Source organism: Scyliorhinus torazame, chromosome 2 (genome assembly GCF_047496885.1).
Source record: "Scyliorhinus torazame isolate Kashiwa2021f chromosome 2, sScyTor2.1, whole genome shotgun sequence".
Taxonomy (NCBI): domain Eukaryota; kingdom Metazoa; phylum Chordata; class Chondrichthyes; order Carcharhiniformes; family Scyliorhinidae; genus Scyliorhinus; species Scyliorhinus torazame.
In genome coordinates this window covers 318,682,762-318,699,008 of record NC_092708.1, presented here as the reverse complement: position 1 = coordinate 318,699,008, position 16,247 = coordinate 318,682,762, and the positions used below count along the sequence as shown (strand labels likewise).

Sequence of the window (16,247 nt, the reverse complement as noted above, 5' to 3'; positions counted from 1 at the left end):
AGTGACGCCGAAGGGGACTCTGAGGAAGTGGAAGAGTCGGCCGGCTGCTTCAAAGGCAGTGTAGTGGCGCTCTTCCGGGCGGATTGGGAGCTGGTGGTAGGCCGACTTCAGATCGACCGTTGAGAACAAACGGTACTGCGCGATCTGGTTGACCATCTCCCCTATACGGGGGAGGGGGTACGCATCCAGTTGCGTGAACCGGTGAATTGTCTGGCTGTAGTCCACAACCATCCGATTCTTTTCCCCGGTCCGGACGACCACCACTTGCGCTCTCCAGGGGCTGTCGCTGGCCTCGATGATCCCTTCACTCAAGAGTCGCTGGACCTCTGACTTGATAAAGGTCATATCTAGCAAACTGTCCCGCCTGCTCCTGGTGGCGATGGGCTTACAGTCGCAAGTGAGGTTCGCAAAGAGCGAAGGGGAGGGAGACCTTGAGGGTCGCGAGGCTGCATACCGTGAGGGGTGGCAAGGGTCCGCCAAACTGTAGGGTCAGGCTTCGGTGATTACATTGGAAGTCCAATCCGAGAGGTAGGGGGCGCAGAGGTGGGGGAGGGCGTAGAGCTTAAAACGAGTGTACTCTGCGCCCTGCATCGCGAGATTGGCGATACAGTACACCCGGATCTGAACCGAATGGGAACCGGAAGCAAGGGAGATTGTTTGGGAGGCTGGGTAGGTGTGGAGGGAGCAGCGCCTTACCGTGTCGTGGTGGACAAAGTTCTCCGTGCTCCAGGAGTCGAAAAGGCAGGGGGTCTCGTGCCCGTTGACCCGGACGACCGTCATGGATTCTTCAGCTGTTTTGGCTGCGACTGGTCGAGGGTGAATGCGCCCAGCTGCGGGTAGCCTGTGTGGTCGGTGGAGTCACAAGATGGCGGCCCCCATGAGTCGTATGTGTCGGGCTGGGGCAGGGATGGTGACCAAGATGGCCGCCCCCATCGGTCGCACGTGTCGGTCGGAGCCGGCGGCCAAGATGGCGGCCCCCATGAGTCACACGTGTCGGTCGGTGTTGGAGCCGGCGGCCAAGATGGTGGCCCCCACGAGTCGCACGAGGCTGGTGATGCGTCTGAAGGGGCGTTCCGGGCAGGCACGCAGCCAGATTGCGGGGTCTGCGGGCCTGCGAGTCCATGGGTCGAGCCTGGTGCATTTTCGATTTCTGGGCCTTCGGTCGGCCCGGGCAGACTCTGGCGAAGTGCCCCTTTTTCCCACAGTCGCTGCACGTCGCTGTGCGGACTGGGCAACGCTGCTGGGGGTGTTGACCCTGGCCGCAGAAGTAGCACTGCGGATCCCCGGGCTGGGCTGGAAGGCGCGCTGCGCAGGCCTGTGACGTCGGGTCCGACGGGGGCCGCGATGATGGTATCCACGAGGGGTTCGCCGGTTCCACGGGGAACGCACTGAGGCTCTGGTAGGTCACCTCCAACGAGGTAGCTAGCTTTACCGTGTCCCGCAGGTCAGAGATCCCGTTTTCCAGCAGGCGCTGCCTGATGTAGTTCGAGCGGACCCCAGCCACGTAGGTGTCCCGGAACTGTAAGTTCATGTGTTCCTCCGCCGTCACATCTCAATAGCTGCAGTTCCTTGCGAGTAGAGTCAGGGTTTCCAGATACTCGTCCAGCGATTCTCCGCGCGTTGACGGTGAGTAGTGAGGAGGCGTCGGGCGAACACCTCGTTTACGGGCTTTACGAAATGAGCCTTGAGGGTTGCAACCGCCGCCTCGAACGTGGCCGCTTTCTCGATCATTACGGAGATTCGATGGCTCACCCGAGCATGGAGGAGTCGCAGCTTGAGGGTCTCCGTGAGAGGCGTTGTGGAGGTAGGCCTCGAAGCATCAAAGCCAATGTTCGAATATCTCTTTGGCTTCTGACGCGTGCACGTCGAGTTCGAGCTTGTCTGGCTTTAGAGTGGCTTCCATGGTGCTGTCGATGATTAATAAATTAATGTACCGTCAATTTACCGAGAGACTGAGAGAGCGAGTGAACATTAGGCTTTATTAATCATGAACATGCCTAGCCAGAGTCGGTTGTACAGATGAGTGCCACCCACAGGTGTCCGGTCTACATATGGCCTCGGTGAGGGCTGAGCCAGAGGTGGAGCCCACTGGGGTTACAGTACAGGACCTGGATGTAGCTTGTATCACCACTTCCAGGTCATGGGGTACAGTATAATACAGACAGCTCATGCATTAGGTGAATACATCCACCACACTCATTAAACCTAGAAAATTCTGAAGGGGCTTGATAGGGTGGACCCTAAGAGATTGTTTCCATTGGTCAGGGAATCTAAAACACAGGAGCACAGTTCCTGGCTAAGTGGCTGATCATTTAGGACTGAGGTGAAAAGTTTCTTCCCTCAGAGGTTTGTAAATCTTTGGAATTCTTTCCCTCAGTGGGTTGTGAATGCTCCATCATTTAATATACTTGACATTAGGATCTGACAGACGTTTAGTCTCTCGGGGAATTAAGGGATGTTGGGAGCTGTTGGGAAAATGGATCAACCATGGAAATGTTGAATGGCGGAGCAGGCTCAATGGACTGTGTCGTCAACTCCTCTCCTACTGATTATGTTAAATTAGGGGGGTTCCCAAACTGCGGTCTGTGGAACCCAGTTGGTCCATGGGAGCATCCCTGGGTGTCTGGTAAGACTTCTGAAGAAGCCATTCTCTGATTGGACAAGCGTGGACACGCATGCGCCAGTGCATGTGTCGGGTGGATGCATCGGGTGGGGGGAGTGATCGGCCTCAGGGCATGGGTCATGGTGGGGGAGGGGGACAGGAAAGAATGCTCGTGGGGGTCTTGGAGCGGGGACCCATAATGGGCCTTGGAGCGTGAGAGATGGGAAACGTGTGTGTGTGGGAGAAGGGAGGGTCGTTTGGGTGTGGGAGAGGAAAAGGCGAGTTGGAGAGGGGGAGCAAGTGAGCGTGGGAGAGGTGGAGCGAGTATGCGTGGGAGAGGGCGAGCAAGTGCGTGGGTGACGGGGAGCGAGTGTGCGTGGGAGAGAGGGGGCGCGTATGCATGGGAGAGGGGGAGTGAGTGCATGGAGAGGGGGGATGGGTGTGCGTGGGATGGATGTGCGTGGGAAAGGGAGAGCGAGTGGAAGAGGGGAGCCCGTGTGTGGGAGAGAGGGAGCGCGTGTGTGTGGGAGAGAGCGAGCGACTGGGAGGTCACTAGTGGTTCCCCAGCTCAAAGTTTGGGAAAACCTGACTGAAGATTGTGTGTGACTGGGAGGGGAAACAGCTGCTAATGTTCTCGTGTATCTTCTGCCCATGTTGTGCTGTGTGTTAGAAGTTGTGGTTTGGAAAGTGTTGTCAAAGGAGGCTTGGCAGGCGACTGAGGTGCAGCTTGTATATGGAACACATTGCTGCCGCTGTGATGGAGGGGGTGAATATTTAGGTTGGTTAATGAGATTTTTGAGTGATTTTGGAGCAGCACGCATTCAGGCAAGTAGAGAGTACATGGAGTTAAGTGGTAAATCAGTAATGACATCATTGAATAGTGGAATAGACTCAAGAAGCTTATAATTTTCCTATTGAGAGGTTTTTGTTGAAAATGAGTGCAAATAACCAGATGACTTGTGGAGTGGCAGAAAATTGTAAGCAGTGTGGTAAACTGCTCAGTTATTTGCTTTTTGGCACTTTGTTCTGATTTCTGGTAAAGATGGCAAACACGTGAAGGTTATGGCTGAGTAGGGGATAGGATTTGGGCAGTGGGATTCATAATGAGTTGGATTTTGTGAAAGAGAGAGTTTAGGAGCACGATTCACCCAAAAGGTGTCATTTTGGGTGAGTTTGGCAGGATATTTCCCGCCGGATTTCTGGTGAGATACAGACCGGAATTCACCCACACTTAAGTCGTTTTTTTGGGCCTTGAGGTGTTTTCCCCAGTCAAGCCCACACTTGGAAATTTTTTCAGCAGAGGAGAGCTGAACTCGTCAACAAGATCAACTTCTCCGTGATCGGGCTGCCATTTTGAAAGGGTGCTCTGATCTCTAAGTGAGCTTGAGGGCTCCCCACAACCCCTACCCAAGGGCAATGTCATCCCCCGCGGACATGGGTATTAACTGCCCCCTCCAAGTGAGGACACCTCGCTATGGGGTCACTGAGTGCCCCCCTTCATCCCCCCAACCTTTATGAGGCACCCTCATACCCCTGTTTTACCCCCAACCCTTCATACCCCCATCATTCTCCCTTTCATGGGCATGGTCCACCTCAGGCCCCAACCCTTGGCAATGCCAACCTGGCACCTGGGAACCCTGGCACTGCCACCCTGGAGGACGCTAACTGGACATGCCACTGCCAAGGTGCCGGGGGAGTACCAGGGTACCACCCTGCCCTGTGCCCGACCACCCGGGAGCCTGCGAGACCCCCCGAGTGGCCATCACAGAAGCAGAGACCAGTATTAATCGGTGCCCGGTAGAGGCCTTGCCGGTGCGACCTGTCAGTTTCGGGCACCGGATTTATGCACGCCCAGTGAGAGCGGATCCAGACCCCGCCGGGCACCACGAGTCGGGTGAGTGGAGTGGGGTTTCCCGCCCAGTGCGAAGCCCAATTTGGACCTCTCCTGCGATTCGCCCTGCACACCAGACTCTGCGTCAGGCGTGATGCAGTAGTGGAATCACGCCTTGGTGTGGAGGATTTGGTACAGGTGGAGTCACTTCTCAAGTGGGCGGCACGGTAGCACAGTGGTTAGCACTGTTGCTTCACAGCGAAAGGGTCCCAGGTTCGATTCCCACTTGGGTCACTGTGTGGTGGAGTCTGCACGTTCTCCCCATGTCTGCGTGGGTTTCCTCCTGGTGCTCCGGTTTTCTCCCACACTCCTGAAAGATGTGCTTGTTAGGTGAATCGGACATTTTGAATTCTCTTTCTGTGTACTTGAACAGGTGCCGTAGTTAGCGACTACGGGATTTTCACAGTAACTTCATTGCAATGTTAATGTAAGCCTACTTGTGACACTAATAACGATTATTATTATTAAGTGGGACTGGTGGAGATGTAAAAATATCAATATAAACTACCAGTAATCTGCATTTAAATATTATTGCATTAGTATATTCAATTGCAAGGGTAGAGATCTTAGTTGCTCTGTAGTCATGTTCTGAAATTACAACTGATATAAATCTCAATTTAATAGAATTTCATCTGTTGCACAATGCTTGGACCTCTGAATCTGTTTCCTTGGTGAATTGTCAATGAACATTGTGAATTTTCCTTTCCATACATAAAAGGGCAGGCTTTACAGACTGTTGGACTGTTTATCCAAGGGATTTTCTTTGGTTAATTTAAATAGGTAGTTAGAACCGCTACAAAGAAGTCAGACATTTAGAGATACCAGTTACATTTGCAAGATTGATTAACTTCCAAACTGTTAAATAGTTTTAATAACTATTTTTACACTTTAAATAAATCAATTACTGCAAAATTATTTGGAGCTATTTTTCAAGAGTAACCATTATTGAATTCTATTACTAGCCTATCTATTGTCCTTTACGCGGAGAATGATATGTTTTCATTTTATTTCACATGATTCAAAAAAATGATCAGGTTCCCATTTCCAATACTATTTCATTTAATAATAAAATTCCATTGCCCAATAATGCATTTTACTGTAGCCTAGATGCAAAGTCAGTGGTCACAAAAATACAACCACAACAACTTTTAGAAGTCAATTTTCTCTTTAACTGTTGAATCATTTTCTTATTTTTTTAATTTTTCCAATTAAGGGGCAATTTAGTGTGGCCAATCCACCTACCCAGATTTGGGTTGTGGGGGTGAGACTGAATAATTTTCAACAGTTATTGCAATTTCTTTCTGGTTCTTTTCAGTAGTTAAGTTAATCTTTCTAATGTCTTTGGCCCGTTATAGTCCGTCTTCCAATTTCGTGCATTGATCCTGTGCTTGAAATTCAATTGTCCTTTTAGACAGCATGTAGAATGTTTAGCATCTTTCATGTAAATTCCAATTCATTAAAGACAAAATTAAGTCAGTGAAACATTTGCCCACATGATAAATAGGTTTGCAACCTTAGAATTCTGCTATGTGCTACGGAATAGTTGCAAAAGTGGAAGGATCAGAAATTGCAGTTCCAATTGCACATGCATTAGAAGTCAAATAGGAGCTCAGTCTGTCAAAAATCTTCCCAAGGTGGCTGCTACTATTTATATCCATACTGAAATGATTTTTAGACAAAATTGCAAAATTCTACTTTATGAAAGGAAATCAAGATTTTGAGGTTTTCTAATTCAATAATCTGTTCAATACATCATTATGATCTTTATATAACAATATTATGCAAAGTATGTAATGTTAATTATATTATTTGGAATTTATATTATTAAGTGAAAAGGAACCAAATAAGGTGCCAACGTGCCTAATCAGCTCTTGTGTACAATGATTCAAAGATCAACAGGGCTCAAGTAAATTCAGAGCAGTGGGGTTATTGAGGGTGAACATACTGGGCTTTTATTTTGTTTAGTTCTTTTAATTTTGTTGTATTGGCTTATTTCGTTTTGATTTACTTAGTGCCATATTTGTTAACCAAGTTTAAACATATTACTCCTGAAGGAAGACAAAAGGAAAATTTAAATTCTTTGAAATAAAGAAACAGATATGAATTCCACGTGCTTCAAAATGTACCTCGTTATGCTAATCTCTTTTTCTTCTCAGGGGTCCAATAGTACATGCTGAATGTAAGGTGAGCCATGGGCAGCTGGAGGTGTCACGGGAAAAATCCTTACTGGTTTGGCTCATCGGTTAGTTTAACTGTTCTATTTCACTTAACCACAGAATTCCTACACTGCAAAAGGAGGCCATTTGGCCCACCAGGTCTGCACCGACCCTCTGAAAGAACACTGTACCTCGTCCCACTCCTCTGCCCTATCCCCGTAACCTCACCTAACCTGCACATCTTTGGATACTAAGGAGCAATTCTTTAGCATGGCCAATCCACCTAACGGTCCTGAACATCTTTGGACTGTGGGAGGAAACCGGAGCACCCAGAGGAAACCCCACACAGACACAGGTAGAACGTGCAAACTCCACACAGACAGTCACCCAAGGCCGAATTTAAACCCGGATTCCTGGTGCTGTGAGGCAGCAGTGCTAACCACAGTCACCGTGTCGCCCATTTGATTTGATCCAAGTTTAGTCCAAGAAATATTTTGCAAAGTAACAAACTGTAGTCAATCATGAAATTCTTTTTAAAAATTGAGTCTTCACTATTAAAAAAAGTAACGTTGCATTTAATCTCACAGATCAGTGAACATATTGTTAAAATGTCCAGCATTAAAGCTACTAGCTGATATTAAAAAAGAGCAATGTGATCAATGGCACTACTTTTAATAACTTGTGTGACACAGGGAAACTTAATTCATCCTGATTTTCTATGATTGCAACAATTCCAACTTTAATAATAAATAAAATCCTATAATTCATATACCACACATTAATACCAAATCTATAAAGCATTTAATTGTGTACCAGCAATGGAGGAGAAATTGTTAAAATGCAGGGGTTGCCTTCCTGTTCATTTACAGCATGCTGGTGACTTCAAATTGGCCTGTGCTCTATATCTATAGTACGTGGAGCTATTTGCTCAGCAATGTCATCAGTGTCACTATTAAATTACACATTTATTATTCACAAGATGTCTGCTTGTTGACACAGAAAGGAGCTTATTTGTGACGGCGGAATGAGATAAATTGTCCAAACATAAATGGAGTTGTATACTCAGAATGACTGAGCATTTCATGTGATCTTAGCAATATTATATTTTATAGTAGGACGAGGAGAATTATATCTTTGGATCTTCCCATTACATGACACAAGCAGCAAATTAATTCACAAAAACGTCAAAAAATGCTTTAAGTCCATCTGTTTGTTCACTTCAACAATTAGAGGAATTATATTCTCCATGTTGGTATATCTTCCACTGTACAAGTAATTAAATATTAATAATTCTTTAATCACAGAACTGTTGCGGTGAAGAAGGCAAGGCCATTTGGCCCATCGTGTCTGCACCAGCTCTCCAAACAAGCTTCATGGCTTAGTGCCATTGCCCTGCCTTTTCCCTGTACCCCGCACATAATAACGGCAATTTAATTTGCTTTCTTTTTAAACATTTCTGAATTTTTTGTCTGATTTCAGAGAATTATAATTTGACTGGTTTGTAGCATATTTATAACATTTGATTAATAAAGATTACAATGATAATATAGATGTTAACCTACATATTCACATATACACTGCCCAGTGATTTTTGTTTTAACCACTCAACTACTTATTTTAAATTGCTGACTTTTTTTCCCCCATTCAGCCTGTTTCCTATTATGGAAGTTGAAGCTTCTGTACTTTTTATTGACCTGTAAAGTTGTTAGAAAGCCTTAAAATGTAATTGTTTTAGCACTTTATATAGAAATTTACAAACTAAGTAGATGTCGTGACAATGGAAATTAGTTTTGCGAATCAACTATTTTGATATAGTAAGAATATTTTCTCTAATAGCAATACATTGAATATTGGAAAGAATTTTAATGCATTTAGTATTATGAACATATTGCAAATACTGTTTTCTTTACTTGTTTTAGGTCAAAAATTCCCTAAATCTTTGGAAGTATCTTTAACTGGTATGGTAATATTCCCTGCAAACCATTCAGCTCAGCCCACTGATCCATTTTGCACTGGCCTTACTGCATATGTTAAGGTATGTAGATTGATTACTTTTAATGTTGATTTTCTCAATTTGTGTTTGAAAAAAATAAGATTTAAAATGTATATATTTAAACTAATTCAGATTGTGCAAAGAAATCTTGCAATTTGGATAATGTTTCTGTGTTCTCTTTTTAGTTGAAACAATATGTTTTACTGATAATTGTATAATTGCTGCAGCACTTTACAATGGGTGTGTCTGAAAAGATTCATTGTAGGGAACATTTGCCATAACTAGTAGATACATTGCTCACGCATTAATGGTCTGTTCAGTTAGTTCAGGTGGTGACTGCAGCTATGTTTTAAACCACACTGTGCTATGAAAAATGAATCAAATTATTAAAATCATTTTTAAAAGGTGATCAAAATTCCAAACCGTGAACATTGCTTTAATTTTCATGTAAATATTAGCTGCTGTAAGTTCTGACTAGATGTAGCTAATTCCTGAAACACAGTGTACTTGTTCACATTTTTTTAGACTGATGTAAGTGGTTTAGTGGTATCTGACCTTTTAGAATAGGGAGATGTAGGTGATAGAGATGGATACTTGGACGCAATTATTTAATTATCTCTGGTTTTGAAAATTTTATTTATGACATGTTTATTCCCTGTTTTTACATAATCTTGGACATCATAACTTGGTCTATTGTAAGTATGTCTAAATAGGAATTAATGTATTTATAAGGTTTGAAATGTTTAGTAGCATATGCACAAACTTTCAAAAAGTTGATCAAATGATACAGTAAGCACTTCAAACATTCTGAGTTCAAGTTAAGTATAACTACACAAGCTTGGGTAGAACTTTGAACACGGTAATGAGTTCATGTATGTTATCTATTCCAAGAAAATACAGATTTTATTCTCCGTATTACATTTTTGGTATAGATTTTGTAGGCAAATTCAATACCTGTTCAGTACAGCACACAAAACATAAATTTATGAAAAAGAGTTGGTTAAAAGTATCATTCTCCTCAAGTTCCTGGATATGCAGGGGTTGGTGAAGAATGGTACAGTGGGGTGTGATTGTGGTGGTGAACTTTCAATTGGCTTCGTATTAGGAAACAAGGTTCAATCTTATTAACTGAATCTGATCATTTGTTTCAGAAAACCTTCTTGAAATGAGATACCAACATGTAATTCATGTCTTTCAGCAAGAGGTGGTAACTTAAATCCTTCATGTTTAACAACTAAAAATAGAAAAGGCATGTAACTTGGACAAGAGATAATTCTCTTATCCTACTATTAGCTGAGTACTCTGAACCTGTTGAACAGCTGATTTGTTAATATCACAGTTACAAAGGTATTTAGACTTCAGCTCACTGGAGAAGAAATTCACTGTGGCAATTGAGAGTAGGTAGAAAACAAGCTGAACAGTCGAAAGTTTTCAAAGAGATTGTCAAGGTAATAAAACCTGAGTGAACTAATTTTGTCCTGAAGCTATTAGTTAATCTTTTACTTTCTTGCTTCTATTTTATCATCCCAGCTTTACTTTCGAATCCCAGATTATACACTGACCGGTTGCTATGTGGACCAACATTCTGTGCAAGTGTACTCGTCAGCAAAACCCAGAATCATCACATGTAAGGTTCAGTTATTTTCTTGTATTTGAGCCATGAACATTTTAATTGTCTTCTAGCCAGAATAGGTTTGACCTGCAGGGGTCAGTCTTGCCTGCTTTTATGCAGCCGGAAGCAGTGTACTCTGGCACAGTGAGGAGAATATTGGCATGTGTATTCATTTTATCATGTTGCATTTATGGCACATGACTTGCAATTGCCTGTTAAATAAGTCCTATTCAGCTCAGAAATTGCTGCAAGATTTAATCATTACCTAATTATCATGGTAGATAGAATTATTGATCCTCCCCCCCCAGTCCCAATTTGTAAACCTTTTAGCTTCTTTACCATCTCTGTATCATAAACCATCATCATTGACCGCTGTCCCTTAATTTGTTGGTGATGTCTACTCAGGATTGGGAGCATCTGCCATGGGTCTTCATGTGACTGAACAGGTCGATTCTCAACCGACAGGTTTTCGGGCACATGGAACAGGACATCCCATTAGTGAATGGGATCCGGAGTGCAGGATTTGCTTCCTATTCTCTCTTTTCTGTCACCACTCGTGCCTCATCATTGAGATGTTGTGACTCAAAGCGTGAAGGACATTTTGTCTCCACTTTGATCGATTGCTAGCAATCTTCTCCAGTCATTAATGCCTAATCCACTATGCTTAAAGGTGAGCTTCAGAGTGTCTTTGAAATGTTTATTTTTCCCTCCCCTAGAATGTTGGCCATTTGAGAAAACAGGGGGGGAGGGGGGGGAGGCTATTTGGCCACCCAGACACAGTTGATTTTGCAGAAGTTTTGCCTGAAAACTTGTGGAGCTGGCATCAAGAAGGATGCTAGCATTTGTTTGATAGTCCTCCCATTGAATATAGAAGCTGCTGCTGATTTCTGATGGAATATCTCTTGGCACGAGTGGCATAATGGTACTGTCACTTAATTAGTAATCCTGAGACCCAGGGTAATGCGCTGGGGACCTGGGTCTGAACCCCACCACGGTAGATGGTGAAATTTGAATTCAGTTAAAACATCTGAATTTAAAGTCTATTGATGCTCATGATTGTCATTAAAACCCCATCTGATTCACTAATGTCCTTTAGGGAAAGAAACCTGCTGTCCTTACCTGGTCTGGCCTACGTGTGAATCCAGACCCACAGCAAATCTCTTAGATGCCCTCTGAAATGTATCCAATCGTTACGAAGTATAAAAAAGGGAATAAAACCGGACAGACCACCTGTATCGACCAAGGCACTGGAAACAACAATGGAAAACTCAGCCCTATAGACCCTGCAAAGTCCTCCTTATGAACATCTGGGTGCCTGTGCCAAAATTGGGTCTCACAGACCAGTCAAGCAACAGCCTGAATTATTCATAGTGACAGAATTATACCTTACAAATAATGTCCCAGGCACCACCAATGACATCGCTGAGTATGTCCTGTCACACCAGCAGGACAGACCCAGAGAGGTGGCAGCGCAGTGGTATACAGTCCGGGGGGAGGTAACCTAGGAGTTCTCAACATCGGCTCCAGATCCCATGAAGTCTCATGGCATTAAGTCACACATGGGCAAGGAAACCTCCTGCTGATTATTACATACCCCCGGTTGATGTACCAGTATTCCTCCATGTTGAACATCACTGAGGGTGGGGTTCTTTAATGTTCATCACCAAGAGTGGCTTGGTTGCACCACCACAGACTGAGTTGGTCGAGTCCTAAAGGACATAGCTGCTAGACTGGGTCTTCAGCAGGTAGTGAGGGAACCAACACAAGGGAAATACATACCTGACTTCATCCTTACTAACCTGCCTGCCACAGACGCACCTGTCTATGACAGTATTGGTAGGAGTCACCCCTCAAAGTCCTTATGGAGACAAATTCCCATCTTCACATTGAAGATACCCTCCATCGTGCTGTGTGGCGCTACCTCCATGCTAATTGGTATGGACTTTAAACAGGTCTAACAACTCAAGATTGAGCATCCATGAAGCGCTATAGGCCATCAAGAACAGCAGAATTGTATTCCACCACAATCTGTAACTTCATGGCCTGGCATACCTCCACTCTACCATGCCCACCATGCCAAGGGATCAAGCCGGTTCAATGAAGAGTGCAAGAGGGCATGCCAAGAGCAGCACCAGGCATACCTAAAAATGGGATGCCAACCCAGGGAAGCTACAACACAGGATTACTCACATGCCAAACAGCATAAGCAGCAAACGATACAACTAAGCGATCCCACAATTAATGGAGAAAATCTAAACTCTGCAGTCTCGCCACATCCAGCTATGAATGGTGATTGACAATTAAATAACTCACTGGAGGAGGAGGCTCCACAAATATTCCCATCCTCAATGATACGGTGCCCAGCAAATCAATGTAACAGACAAGGCTGAAGCATTTGTAACAATTTTCAACCAAAGGTACCAAGTGGATGATCCATCTCGACCTCCTCCGTAGGTCCACAGCATCACAAGTGCCAGTCTTCAGTCAATTCAATTCACTTCTAATGATATCAAGAAACAGCTGAAGGCACTGGATATTGTAAAGAGCCTGACAATAATCTGGTAATAGTACTGTACACTTATGCTCCAGAACTTGTCATGCCCTTAGAAAACTGTTCCAGTACGGCTACAACATTGGCATCTAACTGGCAATGTGAAAAATTGCCCAGGTATGTCCTATACACAAAAAGCAGGTGAAATCGACCTGGCCAATACCGCTCCTTTAATTTACTCTTGATCATCAGTCAAGTGATGGAATGGATCATCAACAGTGCAATGAAGCGACACTTGCTTAGCTATAACTTGCTCACTGACGCTCAGTTTGGGTTCTCCCAGGGCCATTCAGCTCCTGACCACGTTACAGCCTTGGTTCAAATGTGGACATAAGAGCTGAAATCCAGACGTGAGATGAGAATGTCTGCCCTTGACATCAAGGTAGTATTTGACTGAAGCCGACAAAACTGGAGTCAGTGGGAATCGGGGAAGACTCTTCGCTGCTTGGACTCATACCTAACACAAAGGAGGAAGGTTGTGGTGGTTGAATGTCAGTCTTCTCAGTTCCAGGACATCACTGCAGGAGTTCCTCGGGATGTTTCCTCGACCCAACTGTCTTAATGTGTTTCATCAGTGACCTTCCTTCCATCGTAAGGTCAGAAGTGGGATGTTCGCTGATGATTGCGCAGTCTTCTGCACCAGATACTGAGCAATCCATGTCCAAATGCAACAAAACCTGTATAATATCCAGATTTGCGCTGACAAGTGCCAGGCAATGACCATCTCCAATAAGAGAGGATTTAACCATCGCCCCTTGACATTCATTGGCTTTGCCATCACTGAATCCCCCACTATCAGTATCCTGGGGGCTACCATTGACAAGAAACTCAACTGGACTAGACAAATAACTACTGTGGCTACAAGAATAGGTGAGGCGTTAGGAATCCGGCAGCGAACAACTCGCCTCCTGACTCTGCAAAGCCTGTCCGCAATCTACAAGGCACAAGTCAGGAGTGTAATGGAATAATCTCCACTTGCCTGGATGAGTGCAGTTCCAAAAGTGCTCATGAAACTTGGTACCATCCAGGACAAAGCAGCCCGCTTGATTGGCATCCCTTTCACAAATATTGACTCTCCGCCGCACAGTAGCAGCAGTGTGTTCCATCTACAAGATCCGCTCAAAGAACTCACCAAGATTCTTCAGATAGCACCTTCCAAACCCATGACTAATACCATCCAGAAGGATAAGGGCAGCAGACTAATGGGAACACCACCACCTGGACGCTCCTCTTCAAGTCACTCACCATCCTGACTTGGAAATATATTGTTCCTTCACTGTCGCTGGGTCAAAATCTTGGAACTCCCTCCCGAATAGCACTTTGGGTGTACCTACACCACATGTTCAAGGCGGCAGCTCACCACCACCTTCTCAAGAACAATTAGGTGAGAGCAGTGAATCATGCATATCTTGAATGAATCTTGTAAAACTGTGTATCGCTGATGCATAGTTCCAATCTCACTCCAGTACAGGAAAATGGCGATGACAGCTACTCTGTACACAAGAACTTTTGTTGCCTTGCAGAGCTCTTTGTTGTAAAACACTTACTGCCTTAGTTTTAGAAGGCTGAAGTGGCACAGCTGATCTGGTATTGGATCTCCTCATCAATGGTGGCCTTTTGAGTCAGGCGATTGCCAAGGTATAGGAAGTACTCAACATATTACAGAGTCCCTCCTTCCCCGTGTATGGGAGGTGGAATATTTGGCTGACCAAGGATTAGTTGATATGAGTTTTGTTCTGGCATCATTGAAGGACGGGACAAGTTTCTTGGATGCAGAATTTAAAAGATCAAAAAGATTTTGACATGGAGATGATTGAGGTTAAAGATTTTTCCATCTAGGCAATATTTGATACACCAGAGGGCAATTGATCTTTAGTGAGATGAATTCTCACGATCGGGTAGATTGTAAATAGAACGAGGGCTATTACACCACCTTGCTTGACCCTGCTCCAGATTTTGACGCTGTCTGTCTCAGATCTCCCACTCAAAGCAGTTGCAGCTCAAAAGCAGCATTGGCAGATGACTGGAAGCCAGCTGCCTAATTGTTGTCCCTTTGGTATCATTTATCATTTATTGGCCAAAGGGACAGTTAGACAGCTGACTTCCAGTTATTTTCCAATGGTTCTTTCCAACTAGTCACTGAAGGAGCACTTCATATCCAAGTGGAATATAAACTGACACTTATGTAAGCTGCCAATTTATTGTAATATCATAAATTATTAGCTTTTTAAACATGGCATATTGTATTTGCTTTGCTCAGTGTGTGTTAGCCCGGAGTTCTACATTCCATTGAAATATGACCAATATTTTTCTGTTAACTGAGTACATTTTTTGTTTTTCCAGCCAAGGAACTACTTTCCTCAGAGTACTACATCTGGAACTCCAAAGGTGATGCACCTATGGCCATTAAATTCTGAAGTCAATTGAGAGTAAACATATGGACCAAATGTTTCAAAACAAAGTTCACTGGTTTGATAATGCAATTCTTTAAAATAATTGCACTAACTAAATATTCAGCTGTAAACCAAAAGATAATCTATTTAAAATTGTATAAAATGAACGTTTTATGGTAAAGTTTGATCATGTGATGTGCCAATGATAGAAATTGTAAATATGATTAATAAAACATTCTGCAAATCTTGACTGAAACAGTAGTATTTATTCCAAACGTGTAACTTTTGTAAGGGCCACGAAGAATCCAGCACGAGTTTAAGGATACAAAGTAATAACATTTATTTACAATAACATATATATATAACAGCAGCAGCAACTTCCCTTGCTGCACACTCCTTCCTGCTTGTTCCTAAACTGGCCAGCTTTATTTATACTTGGAGTTTACTAATGGTTTCTCCACCCCCCTCATTGGGGAAGCTCATACTCCCACAGGATTGTGGGATTGTCATTAGTCCCCAGCCAATGGTAAGCAGGCAGGTTATAACAGTAACCAACTATAAAATTCAGACTATTTCTCTCCTACATTGCTCTCTCAAATGCACGTGACTCCTTACTGAGACACCGTTCCACCGGTGCCCTCCAGCAGGTTGTTCAAGTGACCATTATTAATGTCAGAAGCTTATTCATCTGGTCCTCAACCTCTCACACTCATTTTGCCAACAAGTTGGTTGAAGGATGGTCAGGTCCAGAAACTTTGGATTTTGTATTCTTCTTCTCACCTCCTCCCTGCCAATTGTTGTGTCATTATCCTCATCTCAGTGGTGATCAGCTAACACAGACATGGCATGAACCCAAAACTTTCCTGGTCACTATGTCTCAGTCAATCAATGAATAAAGTGAGACTTTTCTGGTCTATTTGATGCAGCTAATCACTGATAATATCACTAAGCCATTGGGAAAGCTGGACTGCTGCATGATTCTTTCCAATCACTATTCGCAGCCATTGTTTCAACTACAAATCACAATAAGTCCAAGTAGAATTTACATA

The 16,247-nt window shown here is 44.0% G+C and overlaps 1 protein-coding gene across 1 annotated transcript in view; it reads left to right on the top strand.

Moving 5' to 3' along the window:
- Positions 1–15,442, top strand: part of ap5m1 (adaptor related protein complex 5 subunit mu 1) — a 46,810-nt gene extending 31,368 nt beyond the window's left edge. Inside the window, exons 5-8 of the mRNA XM_072489546.1 lie at positions 6,650–6,735; positions 8,569–8,684; positions 10,173–10,269; positions 15,149–15,442. Of these exons, the coding sequence (XP_072345647.1) occupies positions 6,650–6,735; positions 8,569–8,684; positions 10,173–10,269; positions 15,149–15,222 (373 nt within the window). The 3' untranslated portion in view covers positions 15,223–15,442. The remainder of the gene's footprint in view (positions 1–6,649; positions 6,736–8,568; positions 8,685–10,172; positions 10,270–15,148) is intronic.
- The last annotated feature ends 805 nt before the right edge of the window (positions 15,443–16,247 follow it).